The 22,351-nt window shown below is 44.1% G+C and overlaps 1 protein-coding gene across 2 annotated transcripts in view; it reads left to right on the top strand.

Moving 5' to 3' along the window:
- The first annotated feature begins 327 nt into the window (after window positions 1-327).
- The window catches only part of BORCS5 (BLOC-1 related complex subunit 5), a 78,177-nt gene continuing 56,153 nt past the window's right edge, over window positions 328-22,351 (top strand). Inside the window, exons 1-2 of one of the 2 annotated variants that reach the window (XM_055712703.1) lie at window positions 328-1,063; window positions 2,293-2,436. In XM_055712703.1, the coding sequence (XP_055568678.1) occupies window positions 913-1,063; window positions 2,293-2,436 (295 nt within the window). In that variant the 5' untranslated portion in view covers window positions 328-912. Of the gene's footprint in view, window positions 1,064-1,543; window positions 1,733-2,292; window positions 2,437-22,351 lie in introns of those variants that run through there. The other variant, XM_055712704.1, reaches the window with a different exon arrangement.

Below are 22,351 nucleotides of genomic sequence, written 5' to 3'. Positions count from 1 at the left end.
CTGATAAGAAATGATACAAAATATTTTCTGAGGCACTTCAGTTGCTTGGATCATGGTGATACAAACATCAGATTTATATATTCTAATGCAGGTATGTACAACCATACGCTGTTTCAGGTGCATTAGTTACTGGCTGCAGGACTCTACAGAGGACCTCTGTTAAATCCACATTAGAGGCAAAATAAAGAATTCACTTACACAACTAAAGCTTTCAGATATACCTTTATTTTAGTAATGTTTTCAATGATGAAATCTCATGTGGTAGACACATCTGTTGGTTGGTAGGTAAATTAAAACTCTTCTTGGGTGGTGATGCATGGCAAAGTCACACTTCCAACGTAATAAATGAAAACACGTCAGGGAGGAGTAGGAAGTCCATTACACAGAAGCAGAAAGGATGCAAGTTAAATGTGCTGATCTGATGCAGCCCATTTTAAAATTTGTCCGAGACTGATGGATAATGTCAAATGACACTGTGGCAAGCACTGGTTAGGCTGTAGCCCCACGGACATCATGCACTTTATCTTTAAAAACTGCATTTATCTTAAAACACTACCACTTCCTCCTTAAAAGCCACCGAGACTACTCGTGGGTGTGACTTTAATCACGTGTGTGCATATTGCAGATTAGGAACTCAGGTCTGTAAACCAAATTGTGCCAGCCATAGTTTGCTGTTCCCCCAGATTAACTACATTGCTTTCATGCTATTTATTTGTTATTTCGGCAGGAATCAAGCAGTTGTTCAGGTAGCTGAAAGAAAGGTACAGCCTACAGCTAGCAAAAGGTCCTGTTGGAGGGGGATTACCTTCATCTCGGTGACAGCCGTGCCGTGCAGTTCCCACGAAATCGGAGCATTGTTTTTGTGTTGAATTACATTTTGGTGTCAGTTAGCGAAGGCAGCTGGGAGGAACGATGGGGAGCTGGCGCAGAGCTGCCGCTGGGCACGGCGCGGGAGCGGGGAGCGGGCGCGCCCGGGGCTTGCACCGCCCGTGTCCCTGCACAGCCCCGCTGCGCGCTGCCGAGCCGCCTGTCACACGGGGAGCAACCAGCCGGGAGCCTCAAAGTACGTTTCCTTCCCCTTGTCACGCCCCCCCCCCCCAACCTGGGGTGCCTGTGAACTTCGGGTCCGGGCTGCTCGTACCTCGCTGCGGGCCCGGGGACACCGGCAGCCCTGGGCGCCTGCCCGGTGCCTGCCTCGGCGGGGGGCGGGGGCCTGCGGCACCGCCGAGCCAGGCGCGGGACTGCGGCGTGGCCCTGCCGGGGGCGACTTAACCGGGCAGGCTGGGACGCAGACCCTGCGGTTTGGCGGGTTTGCCTTAAGGCAGAAAAATTAATATGACTAATTAAAAAAATAATCAGCGCTGTTCTGCCCGCCGAGCCCCCGCGCGCGCTCTCCGCCGCTCCCGCCTGACCGGAGGGCCGGGCCCAGGCGCCGGCAGCCCGCGGGGACGCCGCAGGCACCATCCGCGCCGCGGCCTCCACCCGGAGCCCCGCCTGCCCGCCGCGCCGCGCCGTGCCGTGCCGTGCCGGGCGGGGCCTGCCCGTGACCCGGGCGCAGACGCCGGCCGGCGCAGCCGGAAGCCCCGTGGGCGGGCGGCGGGGGCGGCCGCGGGAGCGGCGCTGCCCGCCGCGCTGCAGGAGCCGGGAGAGGCGGAGGCCGGCGGCGTCGCCGCCATGGGAGCGGAGCAGAGCGCGGAGGCCGAGAGCCGCCCGGGCGAGCCCAGCGCCTCAGGTCTGTGCCCGCCGCGTCCCGAGGCGGGAGGGGGACGCCGGTCGGCTGTGGGCGGCCGGGAGGGAGGGGGCCGCGGCAGCGGGGCTCCCGGGGTGCCCGGGGAGGGGTGGCTCTGCGGCGGCCCGGCGCGGCGCCGAGGCGAGGGGCGGCGGCTGCTGCTGCGGGGAAGGGAGCGGCTGTCGCTGTGCGGGGCAGCAGCCGGCGGCGGCCCGGCCCTGCCTCAGGGAGGGCGGCGGGGGCAGAGCCGGCGGGGTGGGTGCACCCAGGGCCCGGGCCGGGGGTGTGGGGAGGGAGCGGGGTGCAGTGCCCGGGGTGCGGGAGTGTCCGTGGTGCAGGTGTTGCACAATCGGCTGTTCCCCGATTCTGAATAATTTCTGCTGAGCATACCGTGTTCCCAAGAGGGAGCGTGTGAAGGGAGCTCACAGTTCTTCAGTGATCTCCGTGATGTGTTTATACTGTAAAAAATGCACCTGTGCGACGTTAAACATAGCAGCGTTTGGTTAGAATTGAGTTCTCATGGAGTCTGCTGACTGATTTTTTTTCATCACAAATCTTTGCAGCCTCTCCATCGCCAGCCAAGCAACGAGCAAAAATGGACGACATTGTGGTGGTAGCCCCAGGAACACAATCCTCCCGGCATGTCAGCAATGATCCAGATGTCATAAAACTGCAGGAAATTCCAACTTTCCAGCCCCTTTTGAAAGGTAAGTGATTGTCCTTCCTCTGCTTTAAAGGCCTTTCTCCTCTTGTTTTAAACCTTTCTTTCTTTTCTTCTGTTATAATTATTGCCGGCCTTCTGAACGGTGGGTGAACTGGTTTAGAGGGGTGCTAGTAATGTTCTCCACAGTGAAACCATTCTACTGTGAAGACACTACAGCTCCAAGCATGCCATCTTGCCCCTACCAGTATTGGTGAGAGATGCAATGCTACATTCTAATGTGTAATGGACCACAATCTCCAGTTTTGCTCTAGGCTCTTAAAAACACGTGTGTTACTCTGAGTCATAGCTATCAGTGCATGGGTTCAGTTGCTTGAAATCAAGGTACTTTGCAGGAGTTTCCAACCTAGAGCAGATTTTGCTCTCATTTGGGAAGGGGGCGGGGGAGTAGGCTGAGGCTTGCATGGGTCCTTAAGCCCTGTGTTGACAACATCTCTTTGTATCAGTGGACTTCTTAAATTCCCACCATGTCTTTTTTTCTTAGCTTCTTTTCCTCCCAGTCTTTTTTTCTTTTTTTTCTGCTGAACTCTTTCTTTGTTCCTTTTATTCTGTTCAAAGAGAAGTGAAGATTTAAATCAGAGTTGTCAAGCCTACAGTTTACCAAAAACTCTTTGTGTGTTTTGTGGCCTGGCTTCTAGTTGCCTCTTTTTTGTGGAGACTGTGCAGTGTCCTTCGTATCTGAAAGTCCCGTAGGAAGGGAGATGTCTGAGCAGCCTGCACAAATTGATTTGGTAATAGCGGCCTGCTCCTGGGCTCCTCTCCCTGGAACAGTGTGGGTCAGCAGACCTGTGTGAACGGGCCGTGTGGTGGACACTCAGTGAGCCTATGTTTTTTTTTTTAAATGCAAGGCCTATTGTGCATGTGTACATTGGCTGCAACACTTGGTCGTGCCTTGTTAGGCCTGCTATGACAGAGAGGAAGGAGCTCGGATGTTTAGCGCTCCCTGTTCCTGGAAGAAATTATGGGGTCTTGTACAGCTGAGAGTTTAGACACTACGGGTCTGAGTGTCACTGATTCATGCATGGCTGCTGAGAAGATACAACAGCCGCTTTGCCCTGTAGGCATCACTAGAGGTGATGTAATATCACAACATCACTTTCTGGACAGAGACTCTTCACTTTTGTGGGTGTGTGTATCTACTGCATTAGGACCTGGAACGTGACTAGAACTTGGGGGTGCTATTGTATCCCATCGGGCCAAATATTTGGCGTTTTGTTGGGTACTGCTGGATAGGGGAGGCTAGATGTGCACAGCACTGATACTGTTTCCAGCAGAAGGAGCAGAAGGACAGGGAGGTCACTAAACTGGAGAAAAGCAAACATGGATATTTTTGGGGCGGGTGCTGCAGTTCCCCTTGACCAAGAAGGGTGTGCATGTGTGTGCGTGTTCTGCAGTCCCTTTTGATGAAGCAGAGTCTTAGTGTTGTGTGTTTTTTAAAATGTTACAGGAAGTGATTTAGAAACCTGTGTTTGATTTATTTCTGACGCTTTCAGTGCCATTTTAGAATGGATCGTAAGATTGCTGATGTTGGTGCAGTGTTCATGTCAGCAGCAGGCAGGATCATCACCTGTGAGCAGAATGTTCTTTGCCTGAGTCCTGCCTTATACAAAAGGCAGAACCGGGATCTTGCCAGTGGCAGTGTGGAATGTAAATGCTGGAACCCAAATCCATGAAAGAAATAAGGAAGTTTTAATGTGAGAGACCAAATTTAGAAGGTGCATTAACATCTGGCACCAAGGTTGTTGTGTACGTGTAAGAGTGCAATGACGAAGAGTTTCAGTTCCACCCAGCCTCGAACTGTGGTGAGCAAACTTCAGTTTCACAAGAGCTGTAGAAGTCTTGGGAAGCAGGATTGGTGATTGCTTTCAGAGGTGGTGTTCCTGTATGGGTGTTTGAGGTGCAAGGATACATCCACCTCTGCTTCAGGTGGGAAGTGAGAAAGAAGAGATAGCAGCAGCCATGTGGCTGAGATAGAAAGTTGCAAGGCACTACCTTAGCTGGCAGTCCAGGTCCTTTAACTTTTAAACATGCATGCGTTAAGTTGTTTGATGCGTAATCATCTTGGTCACTGAGTTGCTTTTTCTAGTCTTTGGACCTGAAGCTATGTATGTGTGATAGAACCCTTCTTTTCTATTTCCATCACTTGGCCTGCTAAGTTTCCCTCCGAGTCTGCAGAGATGTGGTGACATCTGGTGACTGCTGAAGAGTATTGCGCGCTTAATCACTTAGAAACAGCTTTTTCAGCCTCAAATAAATGTCATTACTTGAGCAACAGGACTGGGATGCTTGTGTTCACCACAAAAAGCAGCATAGGCTGCTGAGTTGACTCTTGAGAGACCCCAGATCTGCCACAGGCCCACTCGAGAGGCTGTTCTGTTTTGGACTGGACTCTTACCTGTATTCTTCACATGCAGGATCATGTTCCTGGAATAGATGAAGAAGGATGCTATAGATTGTTGAGGAGCTAATTCTAAAAACTTGTGTTTTGTGACCTGCCAGCTTGGAGAGCTGAAGAGGTGAACTCATAGCTCTTGTGGGCTTCATTGTTCTTTCCAGTTTCTCCTTGGCCGAGCAAAGCCAAGGGGCTTTATTTTGCTTTTAAGTCTCAAAGGAAGCCTAATAGTTAAATTAATGGGCTGGGGAAGTACATGTTTGTGAAGGGGACTACATGTTCTTGAGAGGCAAAAGCACTAATCTCTCCTAGCTATATTGAGTTGAGCTTGTGATCAGTGAAGCTGGAGGTCTTTAGCGTTGTACGCTCTCACTTGGAAGAAAATGCCGGTGTAACGTCTGTTACATTTTCTGTACTAGGTTTTCCTTGACTTCTACAGCAAAAATTGCACCTCAGAGTTACAGCTATGACTGTGTAAGGTCCTTCTGAGTAATGTTTGCTGCCTTGTTGTGTCGTGGTTACTGAGTATGCATACTAAGCAGTGTTTGAGAGGTGAGCGTATAAGCATCTGCTGATTCCAGTGTTTGAACCTGTTGGACATAGCGGTTTGGGGTAAGTGCTGCTGTCTTGAAGTGGTTGTGTAGCATCTGCTATGGTGAGTCAAGGACTGCTGTGTCTCTTTTTAATGGCAGGGAGTATCTTCTCTGGTGCTTTATTCATGTGGACAGAACGGGGAGAGTCCTCCCTGTATGGTGGGGTTAAGAAAGCCTGTTATACTGCTATTTGTAAACAGCAAATCCCAATCCTACTCAAATTGAGAGGAGAAGAGAACAACTCTTAGGGTGTACACCTGGGAGTGAAGTGTCTGATTGTTGTTGTCCAGAAACTGTTTTATATTTGGTTACAGAGAGATTGTGTATGCGTACTTTTTTTTTTCCCTGAATGCAGAAAAAAACTTCTAGTAGAAATGGTAGCAGAGAACTTCACTGTTTGATGAAACAAGAGTTAATGTAAAAAAAAAAAAAAATATTTTTTTAAAGTGGGAGGAAAATTTATAATCTAGACTCCTGGGAGCAACAGAGAAAGTCTCCAGCCTTCTCCCTGGTGGCTAGTGTTCCTGTAGAGACCTCTTTATAAGTGATACAGAAATAAACGTGATGTGCTGTTTCTTTCCTTTGTGTGGCTTCCTGAGGATATTTGCATCAAAATGAAGCTTCTGTCTGTTCAGTGTCCCTGGGCCTTGCAGTCTGTTCATAGCATGAAGTCATTACCAGCTGTGTATAAAATCAGTCATCTTCTCTGAGTAATCCAAGATGGTGATAATTCCCGTGATATTTAATGTCAGGTTTGTCTCTGTTTTGGAAACTCAAGATACAAAAGGAAACAAAAGATGCAAAATACATTAAAGAAGCGGACTGGTCTGTAATGTTTGGTCTGTGATGGTGACCAAAAGATTTCCAAGCAGCAATCCTTCTTCCAGGTATGTATCTAAAATAGAAACTTGGAAGAAATGAAGTGTAGAACAGAATCACAGAATGGTTTGGGTTGGAAGCGACCTTTAAAGATCATTTAGTCCAACCCCCTGCCCATGGCAGGGACATCTTTCACTAGATGAGGTTGATCAAAGTCCTGTCCAACTTGACCGTGAACACTCCTCATGATGAGGCATTCACAACTTCTCTGGGTACCCTGTTCCAGGGTCGTGCCACCCTCATCATAAAAAATAAAAATTAAAATTCTTCCTTATGTCTGATCTAAACCTGTCCTCTTTCCATTTAAAACCTTTGTCCCTCATCCTGTTGCTACAGGCCTTAGTAAAAACTCTCTGTTCTTCTTACAAGCTCTGTTTGTCCTTTGGAGGCTGTTTATTGAAATAAACATCTTCCGACGTACAGTTAGAATTCTGTACTGGTAGAGGGTCTTCAGCATGAAGAAGCAAAAGAAACAGAAGTTACTGTCTCATTGCGAAGACACTGTGTGAGCAGCAGAAGCTTCTTTATGTTGCTGTGCCTCCTTCCGTCCCCAGGGGATTTTGTGATTAGTTTGCTCTCCAATCTTGTTTCATGGTTCTTCTGGCCACCCTGGTGATATTGTGAGTGTCTGAGGTGTCCTGACTGGCTGACAAAAGCTGCCAGAAAGGCAGTGACTTTCTGCTTCTGCTGGGCAAGCTTCATCAGTTGTTAATTTTGAAGTGTGCCTCTTGTCATTTCCAAATCAGGTGATCAGTTCTGTTAACGTTATTGGGCTACTTGCGTCTATTGACAGACTTGCAGACTCTAACCTGGTTTTTCAAAAGGGAACATCTTAGCGAATGGTCTTTATACTTTATTGGGAGATGCCTCTGTAACATCTGAAAACGAAGGTGTTTTAGTAGCCCCATGGCTTGTATAGAAAATGGTAACTTTCAAGTGGCATTGTTTGGTTTGGTGCCAAGTTAAAAATGCAAGTAACATACAGGCATGGGAAGAGAAAATATTCTTGTTTTGGATACCAGTTCAAGAATGACTTTCAGTTTCTTGAATTTTGTGTTTGCTGCACAGTAGTTCATTGACAGCCCAGGCTGGCAACTTGTCCCTGTTGAAAAGGGGACTTACTCCGTGTTGTTTTTGTTTCTGGCCATGTAGGCATGTCCTCCCTGTCGCTCCGGCTCTGGTGTTTGATGGGCATTTTGGTAGAAGACATAGAAGGCTTATCTTTTATTGGTTGGTTCCATTGTGAGTGGAGTCGGTGGTTGGAGTTGGCTTGCAGAAGAGGTCAGCAACTGTTAGAGTTGATGTCTCATAATTGACAGGAGCAGTGGTGAAGGAGGAGCCCAGGGCATTAGATCCCCTTTTCAGTAACAACCTGTTAAATTGGCTCAAGGCTGGTGACTTCATTGCATCTTGATACTGTATTGGTAATGGCATTGAAAGAATTAGCTAATTCCGAGCACTCAAGTGTTGCCTGTTCTATCTGTGTCTAGTGATGGTATCATACAGAGGAGACTCTGGTGTAGGTTGTGAAGTTGCTGCTGGTAAAATGTGATTAAACAGCTTCTGGGATTGTGCCTGGGTTGTCTGGCCAAAACAATGGCTTCTGAAGACATCTCTTTACGGTGAGTCTGCATTTGGCTGGAAACTAGTTCTGCATGTGGGGCCTTCTGTCTCAGCTGTGTGCTGCAGTTGTGCTTTGTTTCATCTTATTTTAATATTTTGGGCTTTTCCAAGGTGATGGACTCACTGCTGCTGCTTATACAGTCTTTTTCAAAATCTAATAGGAAGACAAATTCATTCCGAGATGGTAACTTAGATGCCTTATGAAAACTGCAGTCAGTGCTGTGTGCTGGGCAGATGCTCTCTGACTCTTCCTCAGCTGACAGCAAGTGCCATTTTGCTGCCTTTGGTTTGAAGGCATGTGCTGTGGTCTGCTGGGCTGCTCCCTGGGTGGCAGTGCTGCGGGGGGGACTGTCACCTTCCTCTCGGTGGGTCTTGTACTTTACGCTTAACCTGCAATGACAACAACACCTGCAGAACTTGAAACAAACTTTTGGTAACTAGTCCCCTGTAAATACTGGCAATTCTTTTGTGCTGCCATTTTCCTTGTCCTTTCCCTGTTTGGGGGAAGTGGTTGCCAATATGGTGGTAGCATCCATTGGAAGCGTAAGTGGTACCACAAGTTCACTGGATATGGGCTTGTGGTTATTTAGAGATAATTCAGCAGCACTGTCTTGTGCTCAGAATTATCTACAGAGGAAATCTTAATTAAACTTTAAAAATCATTTTAATGCTGGATATTGAATTGTTGAAGCTGTTGCTGATGCCTGCTTGGCCTACTGCACAACAATGTGATGATACTGTTCTTTTTATTTAGTTTGTCTGACAGTCTTTGGTTTGTTGTGTGCAAGTTCCCTTGAGGGCCAGGAACACGTTTCTGTGGGTTAGGCAGCTGGGACGTGACTGGAGACCATGGCTTATGAACAGTTCGGGTATGGGTCATGTGCCGAGACTGCAGATCGCATCTGCCATCGTACGCAGCGTGTCTTCTGTCAGAGGAACTCCCAGCACTGAGGGAAATGAAATTAGTGAGGGGTTGCCGAGGCTCTTAGTTCAAGGCTCACCTGCATTCCCAGGCATATCCCGTGGGTGAGAGGTGGCTTCTCTGCAGACCTATGGCAAGTTACTTGTGGTGCACTCCGTTCCTTTGTCTGTCAAACATATATGGTGTACATCTTGTGATATGGAGGATATTGCATGCAGCTTGTTAGCATCCACTAGCCCAATATTAACTGGATTCTTGTCCTACAAATACTGCTGCTGTTTCTGGAAGAATAGCAAAGCATGGGAAGAGGTTGCTTGGTAAGGTTGCGGCATTTCTGTCCTTAATGCTTTTAAGGCCACGTTAAGCAAAGATCTGTCAGGTATGAATTAGAAGCAAATGAATACATTATTGTTAACCCAGTGAGATCTTTCCTTACTATGCCTCCCATTATCCATGTTTACTTTGCTTCATTATTTATCAAGAGAGGTATTTCACAAAGAAAAAGATGAGGCATTTACTCTAGAGAGGTTAGGGTTTACCTAGCAGAAGTGTAAGAAGGAAACCAAAGTTACATGGCAGAAAGAGTCTTGAAATATAGGTCCAGCATAAGGAGCGTCCTTTTTGTCTCAATATGGTTTAAAGTGAAAGCTTGGCAGTGGTATTTTTATTATAGCTGGTGCACATCTTCAGCGGAGAAGCATAGGGAGATGGTGAGAAATATCTTCTGTGACAGAGAACAGTGGTGAAAATTGTGTTGCCATACTGATGCTGTGCCACCTTCAGTTGTCCTCCAGTTACAGCAGAATGTAAGCTTGTGTTGGGCAGCTTGAAAGGATTGTTTATACCTTTGTAGCTTTAAAAATGAGGTTACATTTCAGGCAGGAAAACTACTTGTCTGAAAAATAGCAATGTATTTCTCTTTCTGGCTTAGCGTATAGAAGAAGGATGGATATTTAGAGTTTATTGCCTTGAAAGCAGTAGATTTTGTCACATCTCACTGATTTCTGCCAACTGACTTGTGCTTTTCTTTCTCTTACCTCACTCTCTACTACTACTTCCATTTATTATGTAGAGTTTAGCTAATAGCTAAATATTAGTGAATTTTGTTCCTATAATTCTCTACACTTTGAGATTCTTCAGCCTAATTCTGCCCCTATGCCTTACAAGGAGGATCTCCTTATTGCAACACTAACAGTACTGATGAGGGTATAGGGCTCTAACAGAATTTGCAGTGTCCAGGTTCGTTGGATGGACCTCATGCTTAGTGCTTATAACAAGGTCTGTGAAAATGAACGTGTTAGGCAGAAAGAAGTACCAAGAATGTTAATGTGAGTGTACATCTGCCTATTAGTTTCAGTGGTTGGTTGGGTTTGGGTGTGGGGTTTTTTTGGTTGGTTGTTTCTTGTTTGGTTTGGGGTTTTCTGGTGGTTTGGTTTTTTTTTTTTAGGCTTGTGGATGAGTATTCTGTATTACAGAGAGCTCTCTCTCCATTTTGGTTCTATGACTTGAAACAGCACCTGAAAATAGAGCCTAAGAGATGCCTTAGTTTTGAGGAAAGGAGCTTTCCTTTCAAAAGATATCTGGGGGAGAGGATGATGATGGTGGTGCTCTATTTCCGTGTATTCCTCAGTGTTTTGTTGACTACTTGGAGTCTTGGACTAAGTCAGTTTTATGTGTGAGAGGATTTGAGTCTGCAATTAGGTGTCCAAACAATATGCTCAACACTAGTTGGGTGAGTATTAGGGACTGCGGATACTCAGTTGTCTGCCTTTTCCCCCCTGTACCTTTGCAAGTTGTTCTACGCTGTGTGGTGTAATTTGTGTATTAGCAGGTGAACAGAATGAGTGTGAGCATATGTACTTTGATGATCAGCCTGGCCTTCTCTTTCCTGGATGAGTACCATTGAGTTCCAGTTTCTGCTGAGCCTAATAGCTGTGACTCCTGTCTGTACCTCCTCAGCCATGTATGGCTCCTCCCCATCATCTTGCTGCATGTGAATTAAGATTTGGTGGTCATCACAAGTCGCCCGCAGATTCTCTTTCCTTTACCTTCACAGAGCTTCTGTGAGAGAGCTCTCCAGCTGGCCCGTATGGCTCTTGGGGTGCAGCTACCCTTTGGATACATTAGAAGATGCGCTGAGGAGAAAGTACCATGTGGTGAGGAGTTAACCATGTCCTGGCTTATAGATTTGCCACACGCTTTGATGAGGAGTACCTGCAATGTTGGCCAGTGTAGCTTGAAATCACTATTAACTGGTTAAAGTAAAATGAAAATAATTACTTATAATATCCAAAATATATAGTGTAATTGGAAGTGTTTACGGAAGGTGCGATGTCTTTATGCCAAGAGGAGATTGCGAATCAGATACATCTGACCGATAAGGTATAGAAGCTAGTGTGCTCTACTGTAGTGTCGCCAATAAATCTTTCTAGAACAAGGATAAACATGATGGGAAAGCACTTGCAGAACATCTCTTTTTTATTATTTTTTTCTTTTTTTAGTTCTTGAAGAACTTTAGCATCTAAATGTGGATGCATTATCTTTTTCTTCTCCCTCTCTCCTTCACATTTCTATACTTTTGTTGTCTTGCTTGTAAGTTAAGACTTGCTCATAAGACTTGATTGAGACTGTGGCTGAAATACCAGTGAAATTTCTCTTGCTGCTTTCCTGTTTGATGTGTCTGTGGGTATCTTTCTCTCATGTATGTCTTTCTGCTGGAACCTGATGTTTGATATCAATGAAAAATGCATGCAAAGAAACATTCCTGTGAGAAATGTGAGTAGGATATATATACACATGAGTGTGTGTATGTGTATTTATAGAGATAGGTATTTGAAGGGATTCCTTTCCAAGACAGCTTCAGTAGGGAGAAACAGCAATATTGCAGCAGTTTTAATGAGTGGACTAAAGTCTGTAAATTAAGTTTCCCCTCTGTAGGCTGGGTGGCATTTGAGGAAGACAATGGGACCTAATGGAAACTCCCTCCTGGTACCGTTAGTTTGGTTCACTCTTTAGCTGGCCCCTGTGATACCTACTGCTCCTTTCACCTTTGCGGTATGCTTCCAGCCATTAATATAGGGAAGTATTTGCGTTTACTGGATAGGAACTGCTGTGTTATGTGTTGGACACTCAGATGCAGAGGAGTGAGAGGTTTGTGTCTGGGATGTGTCTGTCATGCAGGGACTGAAGCATCTGATGATCAGGGAAGGGATGGGACCTTGGAGTGGTGACTGTGACTGAGTTCCTGAGGGAAACTGACATGTGGACAGAAAATTTTAGTGTCTGGTTACTATGGCAATGATGTGTTCAGATGATGCACAGGAAAAGGCTGTGGATGCTGAAACAAAATACCTGACTTTTCATAATGAGAAATTCCTACTATCTCGGAGGAAATGGTGAATGGTAATTATGTATTTGAAACAGCACTTTAATGAGGAATCTCTCTGTGTTTAACAGATTTCTCTGTTATGATTATCAGTGGTCACTTCAGTTGTGGAGAAGTCTTACTTCCCTGTCTTCTGGTGTTGAAGATCTAAAATAGATTGTAAGAAGAAAATGAGTTAGACATGCCAAAGATCACTTTGTGGTTACCTGCAGGACAGGTCTGCCATTAGGAATCAGTGAGGCTGTCAATAGAAAGCAGGAAGGAAGTCTAAAATGCTTATGAACTATTCACTGCATCCTTACAATTCCCACCTCTGTCCTCAAAAATAACCCCAAACCAACCTGAAAGTAGTTTGGCCCAAAGTCCCTATTCTAGAGTCCTGTTGCTTGACATAATTTCTTCCAGGTGCCTTCCCAGCAAAGACCAGTGAGCTCTATACTTCCCAGTGGGCATGTGGCAGACTGACAGAAAGTATCAGTCAAGTGCACTATGTTGTTTAAGCCTCATTCCCCACCCAGTACTGAGCCAATATATGCCTTAACTTTGAACACTGTTCGCTTTAAAAGATATTTATGTATATGTGTGTGTGTGTGTGCATACACTATACGTACATGCTATATATAGTATGTATATACTATGCCTACAAAAGATGTATATATAGTATGTATTTTCTGTACATATAAATTGTACATGTATAGTTTACTACTTGTGATGCTGCTTGGCCCCCTGTTAATGTTATTTTGCTTGACTAGCAGCTGTTCCTGGAATGTTCATGTCTTGCTGCTAGACCAGCAGCAGTGTTGCAATGCATTGCTTTTGAAAAATGAATGTTTCTGATTGATCTTAGGCTTTATAGGAGTTAATAAGTTTATCCAAGTCCAGAAGATTATTTGGTTTTAGGACAGTCAATTTATTGAGGAAGACTGTGATTAACCAACAGGCACAGTGTAACTTATTACACCCTAAGTCCCAATTCTTGATTTTTTAAAATTTTTTTTTCCCCCTCTGTGGATGCTGATTCAGTTCCGTTGCTATCATCATGGTAAAGGATGAGATGATACTTCTGTATCTACTGCCTTTCTGCAGTTAACTGCACTTTCTAAAACATCACATCATTCACACATCACATCTACTCTTGGCTTTATTTCCCTACCCAGACACTGTTAGCAGAATAAAAAGTAGATTCCAGAAGTCATGTGTAGATAATGCCTCCCTTTTCTAATGAAGAGTTTGACTCACTAAAATTATGTAAAGATTAAAAGATTATTAAGGTAGAACTGAAAAAAAAGTCTGCTCAAGCCCTAAACCTTTATTATAAAAGCAGTCTGGTGGGAGCTTAGCCGTGTTCTCTCTGTGTGTGTAAGATGAGATTGAAAACCAAGCAATAATGCACAGGTCAGCAAGCTCATTGTTGTAAAGCCTTGATGTTTAGAATCAAATTTGATCTGTCTCTATTCCTTTCTTGGGGCAGCTTAACAAAAAGGAAAATAGGAGTTTTGTGGTTCATTTGTCTTGGAGAGTGAGGTTTGACATACTGAATTTTGTAATATTTCCTCTATTCTCCCTTGGTCATGGCGTGCATGGCTTAGTTGTCAGCACCCTTGCATACATAAACCAGAAGATGCGCAATTGCAGATTACACGTTGAATCCTGAGATGCAGGTGATCTGCTGGAGATACTGCTTTTCAATTTGCAACAGTAACAACATTTCTAGTAGTAATGTTTGGTAGGAAGTGAAATTGCTGCCTGTTGTAGTTGTGCATAAGCACCACTCTGCCAGTGTGTTGTACAACTCAAACTTGGAAGCCTACATCATTCCGAGGTAGTGGTCGGAGAAGGGGCTATGTTAGTCAAGGAGAAGGGGCCAGAGCAGAGGTACACACTGTAAAGCAATGGTTTGTTTCAGTAACGGATGTTCAGGGTGAAATTGCGACTTTGAAGTTGAAGGCAAAGCTCCTGTTGGTTTGAGCAGAGTGAAGATTTTTGTTCCAAAATCATGTGCATTTCTGTATAGTTCAAGTTCAGATATTAGAGTGCTGAGGTTGATATTTGAAGTTCAACAGTAATACACATGTTCTGGAGACAGTGTGGAAAGTTGCTCAATAAGATCATTAGACTTGATATTCCCAACTCCCTCCCACCCTTAAGCTAGATCCACAAGGGTCTTTGTTGTTCAGAAGATGAGAATATCCTTAGAGGTTTTGTGCTTACCTGTTTGTTTATATGCTTTGTATTAAATAACCATGATCTAAAAACCATTTGTAGCTCAGAAGAAGGGATTGGAGACTGGGATCTGCACTTCTTTCACTCTACCTCTCCCCATTTTATTTATCCACCTCCCTCTTGGTTATTCTTTGGCCACTCATGTTGAGCTAAGGGGTTCCAGACAGCCTTTGGCATGAGAGAGGTGCTGCTGAGGTGCTACTCAGCCTTCATAAAACTGTGGTCATCCCTGGCATACTCTGTAGCAGGGTTGTAGTGCCTGGGGAGATTATTTTTTGGTGCGGTGGAGACTGTCTTCCAGCAATCTTAAGACACTTGAGAAGTTCTGAACATTGTGCTGCAGTAATGTGAGCACTTTTGTGGGCTGATGTCTTGGCTGCTTATGGAGTTCTTTGTTTGAGGTTTTCTTTTTGTGTGTTCGAGAGTGGTTGATTTCCCTGGGTACTTTTACCTCTGTTCCATGTGTCTAATTTCAGAGAAGACACATGATACGCCTTGGTTGGCCTTGATATGTTCATTAACCTGCACTGCATGACCTTTTGCGTATCTCCTGCCTGCCTGACTCTTGTATTAGAGATCCATTTTGAGTTGATTTGAATCACTGTATCCAGCATGTTTTTTCACGTGGTAAGGTGTTGAAGGGCAAAAGTAAGGGCACTTGCTGTTACAAGAGCTTTTTTGTTAGGAGTTAAGAGCAAACAGTAAAAATACTAGGCTGCTGTTTGAATTCTTTTGTGTGGTGGTGTTTTTTTTGCTTTCAGTATCTGGTGCATATAGAAATTAAACTCTTGAAATGGTAGGTAAGTCTGTTCTAATGCAGTGCAAATTGGGACTTTATGATCGCAAGCTGCAGTCCTGTAATTGATACGGTTGGGATATGCCATAGAAGCCACTTGTGTAACTTGCACAGACAGAAGCATCAGAGTTGCAAAGTGTAATTGGATGTTGCAGTAAAAGACCTGAGAAGCTCAGTCAATAAAAGTAGTTTCTTTCCACCGTGTGGTATCAGCCTTGCAGCGGTGTGTTGCACCCAAGGGAAGGGTACAGCAGCAGGTGGAGTACTGCCTTTGGCTGCGGCTGGGAGTCAAGGGGATGGCATCACAGGCTGCCGGTAAGTTTGCTGTGCGAGAGAAACCTGTACATTTCATGCCTGAGGAGTAATGGGGCGCAGGAGCAATCCTTCAGCTCAGCGCTGCAATGTTTTTGTTTTCTGATTTGCCGTTCTTCACCCCGTAATCCTTCGTTAATATGAATGTTGGGACTTGGGGAGCCTGCAGTGTAGGTGGCTGCCACAGGGTGTCACTGGAATACAGGAGGAGTAGTAGGTGTGATTGAAAAGGGCTGGAAATCTTGCTGGGAGCACCTTGGAAACTGCTTCCTCTTCAAGCTCTTTTCATTAACATTTGTGTTCTCTTTGCATTCCTCGTACCAAGTGACCAAGGTCTTGGTGGCCTTGCTGGCAAGCTGGGTTTCGTACCAGCTGGAGCAGGGAGCTGAGCCACATGGTGCTTAACTGAGAGGTGTCTACAGGCTGGAACAGTACCGAGTCTGTGAGGAGGAGACAGTGCAGAGATCTTCACCTGAAAGTATTTCAGAATCCTTTATGATCTTGAAAATTAAAAATTATGTGTGCCATTTATTTTCAGTTGCTGGTACTAGGGGTTTTCTAAGTGTGTATGGTAAGAAAATGAAAGTTTGGATCAGCAATAATTCAGAGGGAAGCATTTGAGATTCAGCTTGTGTCTGTGGCTATTGATCCTCACCTCAGTACACCATCTGAAAGATGGAGTTTAGTATCTTGGCAGCACTGTTTTTGTCATAGATGTGTTGAAGACTGAGGTGTTCTCATCCTGAGATACTAGTGCATAGTAAGTTTTTTCCCAGTGGCCCACTGTGCTGGGAAAAAAAAGCGTAGGGAAGGGAACTGATGTGTCTAGAAAATGATTTCACCCCAACCCCAGCCCAGAAATGTTCAGCTCAACCAGGTGTTCCTTCAGGTTCATCACCAGCCCTACAAACCAGTGCTAACTGCACAACACAGTATAAACTGAGACCCTTTAGCTAGTGGATGGGGGGAGAGAGGTGAAACGAGAAGAGGGAAAGGGGAAGAATTTATGTCTCTATTAAGTGATGGCCTAAAATCCCAGACTTGTAGCCCGCCTTCCTAGTGTGCGGGGTACAGCTAATCTCATGTAAATGAACACGTTGAGGGAGAATCTTTTATTGATCAGATATGTCTATTCAGCTTAAAATCCAATGCTTTCCTAATTCCCAAGTTATTTCTTTAGAGAGGGACTGTGGAAGTAGAATGTCTTGAACCTTCACCTCTGTTGCCTTGGAAATGTCATTAAGATATCTTGTCTCCAGTCTATCATGCCAGTAAAAGCCCTTTGACTTTGCAAGGGAATTATGTGGTTCTCTTTTCATTAATGCATTAATGGGATGTGTGTACCAAAAGATCTAGACATCAACTGGAGGGTAACGTCCTGTTCCTTTGAGCACCCACACCACATATTTCCAAAGTGCTCCCTGGAAAGTGTGACCTTCTTGCGAATCAGGGCATTACAAGTCATAGTGATCAAGAGACTTCAAAAATCGTTATAACTTTCATCTGGCTGCGTTTCAGTGAGTAACCCCTTGCTTTTTGTTCATGTTGAGACCATGAAGATGGTGTGATGTTCTCTGACGAGCAGGGTTCTGTGGGACATATATGCTGTCCAAACCTTCCGGTGCTCGGGAAGGTGTGGGTGCTCACAGGAACTTTAGGCTATAGCTGATTTGCATGTAAGTGGTTTTTAAAAGTTAAAATGCCAATATAGGCAATCTTAATCCTTGCCTAAACTTGTTTTCAGTGAGACACTGTGCAAAATTGCTTGTGTGTGTTCTCTTCCCCCTGATCTTGCTGTTCAAAGTGAGATTGCTGGCAAGGCTTAGCACTCAGACTTTGGGTATAAAATTGCTGGAGTCTGAATTTCCTCATTTAAAATTCGTTGTTTCTGCAAACTCTTTCTAAAGTCACGTGCCGGCTGTGAGGAATGGGAAGTCATGTTTCAAGTTAACCCAGAAGCAGAGTGCTGAGGAAAACCTTTCTCCTGATGAATCCCTTTCTTTTTCAGATATTACTTGGCTCAGACAAGTGAGCATCATCTCTTTTTACTAGGTTTTACTGTGTTATATTCTTATTGTGCTGAATTTTTTTCCTGTATGTGAAGGCAACCCTTCAGGGACAGGATGCTTCGGTGGCTGACCCTGCCCAGTGGCATACTGTACCTTCTCTGTGCCTGTTGTTTGTAACTGGAAGCTGACCTGCGGTCCATGACATTGCAGGTACCACTTGTGGCAGTGACAGTGTAAATGGAATATTTCCAAAGTGCTCCCTGGAAAGTGTGACCTTCTTGTGAATCAGGGCATTACAAGTCATAGTGATCAAGAGACTTCAAAAATCATTATAACTTTCATCTGGCTGCGTTTCAGTGAATAACCCCTCACTTTTAGTTCATGGTGAGACCATGAAGATGGTGTGATGTTCTCTGACGAGCAGGGTTCTGTGGGACATACTATCCTGGTGAAATATTTCACAGGTTTTAAATAAAATTGCTTATGTTTTAAAACTTTCCTTTCTGTATGATGCTAACCAAAAATAAAACTGCTGGAAAGGCACTGCTGACACTCTTGGTGCTAACTGACCACTCTTTGCAAGGAATGGGTCAGGGATTTTTCAGCTGGCTGAGGAGGAGGGTGGGCAAAAGGTTGGTCAGGGTTTTATTAATTTTTATTCTTCGTAATAGCCAGTCTTGGAGGATTTCTGTCAGCTAAACAAAGCCTGAACCTAAAGAGAAAGCTTGATTTTTCCTTTTAATCCTTAGTCTTAATTTCATCTGAGTAAACAGATTTTTTTATCTGTAATAGGAAGTGGAAGAGGTACTGGAGATGGAACTTAAGTAATGCATGCTGCTTTACCTCCTGTGAGATTAAATCTTGTTTTTCTGTGATATGAAAGTAGCAAAAAGCAGATGATTGGAATGGAGGTGCATGCTTGCATGTATACCTTTGTACAGACTGGACGACTTGGAGTGGAATACTTTTGCTTTCTGTTGCCTCTCATTGAGGGGTCTTGTCACCAATTTTAGTATTAACTGAAATTTGGAGTCAATTTGGGTGGTGACTGAGTTGCTTTCATTGCAATAGTTTGAAATTTTCCACTGTCCTACATTTCCTTAGTTATCCATCTGTTCTATTATGTTCTGTGGTAGAGAAGGCAGTAAGGAAGCATACATTAGTCATTGAAAGAAGGCTTTATTTCTTTTCTTGAATGTTTGCATAAATTTTTTTCTTTTTATTTTCCTTTTTTTTTAATTTAGTTTGTTAACAGAAATCATTCCCAAGCTCTGAAGCGTGCTTGGATGCATGGGTGGCAGAAACAAAATTGCTGTTTTATCGGAGATGAATCTAAACTTCATCCAGCTTTGTCGTCTTTGGAGCCAAGAGCCCAGTTGGAGCATTAAAATGGAATTGACTGCACTTCTGCTTTTTGCTAATGCAGGGTGGTCCAGAGACTTGAGGTACTAGCGTGGATTCACTTTGGCCAACGTAGCACATGAGGTGCTGTGGGACCTTGCTTCGGAGGGGACAGGGCTTTGGCAGTGGCTTCAAATTCTGTGGGCAATTTGGCCTCTTGCCGCAACCTGGCAACACAGAAGTTACCAAAAATGCAAACCCGTGGGCTTTTTGTCCATGTTGTCTTTGACATCTTACCAGCAAAACAAAAAACGCAGTAACAAATGTGGTGTCCTATGAGTAAGTATCACTGCAGGCAGTTGAAATTTGCTTGCTTCGTTTCATAATAAAGACACAGGAGATAAAAATCAGACTTTGGCTCACATATTAAATTGGTCTCAAGTTGTAATCATTTTAAGGGTCCAAATGGCTTGTTTGATGGATTCTATTTATTATTTATTTTTCCACACGGCGAGTCTAATTAAACTAACTGTGGTCTTGGCTTGGACAAATTGTTTGCAGATATTATGCAATACTTCAAACTTCTTATTGGATAACCAACAAAAAGAGAAAAATAAAATGTCATATTAATTTACTTCCATCTCTCATAATACCTAGCTGCCAGCAAGGCAGCTTTATGTAGACGCTGCCTACCTGCTGTCCTGTGTTAGGAGATAAATGTGATGTTTCTGTTTGTCCTTGCTTATTGTCAAGTGTTCTTTCTTTAATATCTGAATATTGGGGGCATCTACCGGTATCTTTGTGAACAGCTAATGATAATTATTAGTGAAGTTTTTGTGCAAAAACGTGTTTCTTCTGCTGTAAAAGATTGCTGCTCCCTGTGACCTCATGAACTGTTGCTGTGCTGCTGCTTCAAACAATAGGGCTTTTGGGTGTCTTGCTTTTAAAAAATTAATCAGCCGCTCTGGGTTATTAGTGTGAATATGCCACCTGTGTGAAAGACCCTGCTACTACAAAACTCTAATTAAAATCTTAAGTTAGATTTGTGCTCCATCTGGGTGGTGGTTTTTTTTTTGCTGTTGCTGTTTTTTAAGTTAGGAAATGTAAGGCTCGCACAGTTGTGTTTTGTCTAAAACAGTTTCATAGACATGTAGATGTGCATTGCTGATGGGAGGGAGGAAGGTGTTGACCGTCACTGCATGTTGAAATGGGCGTGTGAAGTATTTCGAACTCTGCTAAAAGTTTAGAAACTTCTGGAGGCTGATGAGGAACTTGACACAAACCTAAGTTTTGTGTTCACTAGGGAGTTTGATCTGTACCAAAATGGATGTGGTAGCACTTAATGTTTAATGAAGACTAGTATGTTAATAAGTCAATATACCAGATGTCAAAGGTGCTGTTGGAAACAAAGATTAACAGACTTGAAGTGATGAAAATAGGCAAATTCTTTTGATGTAAAATGCAGAGGTTGATGAGCTGTTGGTTGCCAAGAATAGTTTGGACTAATTTTGGAAAGTCTGGTTTGTGTGATTCTTGTGTTTTAAACATACCCATATGCCTGACTTCTACAGTGGTGGAGGGAGACAGGGCCTATGTTGATCCTGGAAGGCAGAAGTTTTCTGTGACGTTGGCCTTGAATTTCTCCAAATCAGCTTTTAAATATATTACCTTCAATATTTTTGTTTTGAAAGATACAGGTTTTCTCATCTTAAGAAATTTGGACCAGAAGTGTAAAAGCATTTAAAAAACAAACAACATAAACCAAAGCAAAAAAAAAACCAACAAAAAAAGCTCCCTCTGTTCTGGTTAAAGCTATTTGCCTGAATTAATGTTTCTCTGGATGGCCTCTTTAAATTGCATGGCTGTGATAACATGCAGCAGGTGAGAAGAGAGGTGGATCCAGAAGCTGGGTGCCACGAAAACTTTGCATGGTTTTCTGGATTGATCACTTGGGTACATAAATGGATTTCCTTTGTCTAATGATCTCCAGTACATCAACCGATGACTGAGCTGCAGTGGTGTTTTAGACTTCCCCTTCTTTATTTTAAATGCCAAGTGCCTTTATTAGAATCTAAATCCAATTACTTTTGATGTGAATGTTTACATCTGTGTTTGGGTGAAGAACATGAAGACTCAACCTAGCTTAATGCCAGGCAATAGGACAAATGTGGGAAGAGTAGATTTTTCATCTCATAGCTCTTACCTTTGTTGAGAAAATTGTGGTGGTGTGTCTGCCTCTTTACTACCTCAGCTTGCAGAAGAAAGCATCTACAAAGGTCTAGGTTAAAATTTTGGTTGCATCAACTATTTAAAATCTAAATTAAAATAGATTTCTTGTGCAGTGAATCGACAGGGGGCTGCGGCAGTAGGACTGATGTGAAAAAGGTTGATCTGTCAGTAAAGATGCAGAAGACTGGTTGAGTGAGTTGGCTAAAAATGGGCTGTGCTCATGTGCCATCATGGTCAATATACAAGAGGGAAAAATAAGGGTAGTGCATACAAGACAAAAGAAAAGGGAGAAATTGTTAAATATTGATAGATCACGTATACTTTTGGAAGAAGGGGGGGGAAACTGAGGATGTTTGTTTTCTGACCTCTAATCAATCAATCTTTAACCAGTGGTCATGGGCCTTCTTATCTGTTCCTTGTAAATGCAATTTTAAGATGAAACAAAAATAGGGTGATCAATGTAACTGAGGAATTTTCTGGGAAATAAAGAAGGGAAACCATTTCTGGCAGGCAAGGAATTCGAATTGGCACATGGTGGGATCCAGCAGGCGCGGGGTAGAACTCCCGCAGGTTGTGGAGTTGAGGTCACATCAGGGCCAGCTGAGATCAGCTTTACCAGTTGTGCAGCCGCAACCTCATGCGGCTGAGTAATGCTGGAGCGTACAGGCTTATGGCTGTGGTTGCTACATCATTCTCCATAAATCCATCACAGAGATTTCCATCTGGAAACATCTGGCACTGTGCTCGTTCAAACTAGCTGTCCCAGCTAGGTACTGCAGAACTAAGGAGACACTTATCTCAGTGGTTTTAAGGCGAGCACGTTACCAAACTAGGTTCTGGACTGTATGTGGAGAAAATAGCAGTGTGCAAAATTAATGAGTGGCTCAGGTGTCCCATGAAGTGTCCCGGCTGGATTCACCTCTGTGCTTTGCTGACTGGCTTACCCCCTTGGAAATGTGGAGCAGGGCGGGAAGGCGGCCGGGAAGCAGCTGCGGGTGGTGGAGCGGTGGCAGGAGCGGAGCTCTGGCTATCTCAGCTGTACTGGTGGACTTGCACCTCTGTGGCTTTCTGTACAAGTATTTTGTCTTTCATGCTTCGATTCCTGTTTGGTTTAGTGATTTTTTCCAAAAGCAGGGATGAACAGAACAGGCTAAGCTAATGATGTGGGGCTGTTTTCCCCCAAAAGCAGCAGAATTG

Source organism: Falco cherrug, chromosome 5, assembly GCF_023634085.1.
Source record: "Falco cherrug isolate bFalChe1 chromosome 5, bFalChe1.pri, whole genome shotgun sequence".
Lineage (NCBI taxonomy): Eukaryota > Metazoa > Chordata > Aves > Falconiformes > Falconidae > Falco > Falco cherrug.
Note: the sequence above shows the minus strand (reverse complement) of the source record. Positions and strands in the feature narration are given on the sequence as shown.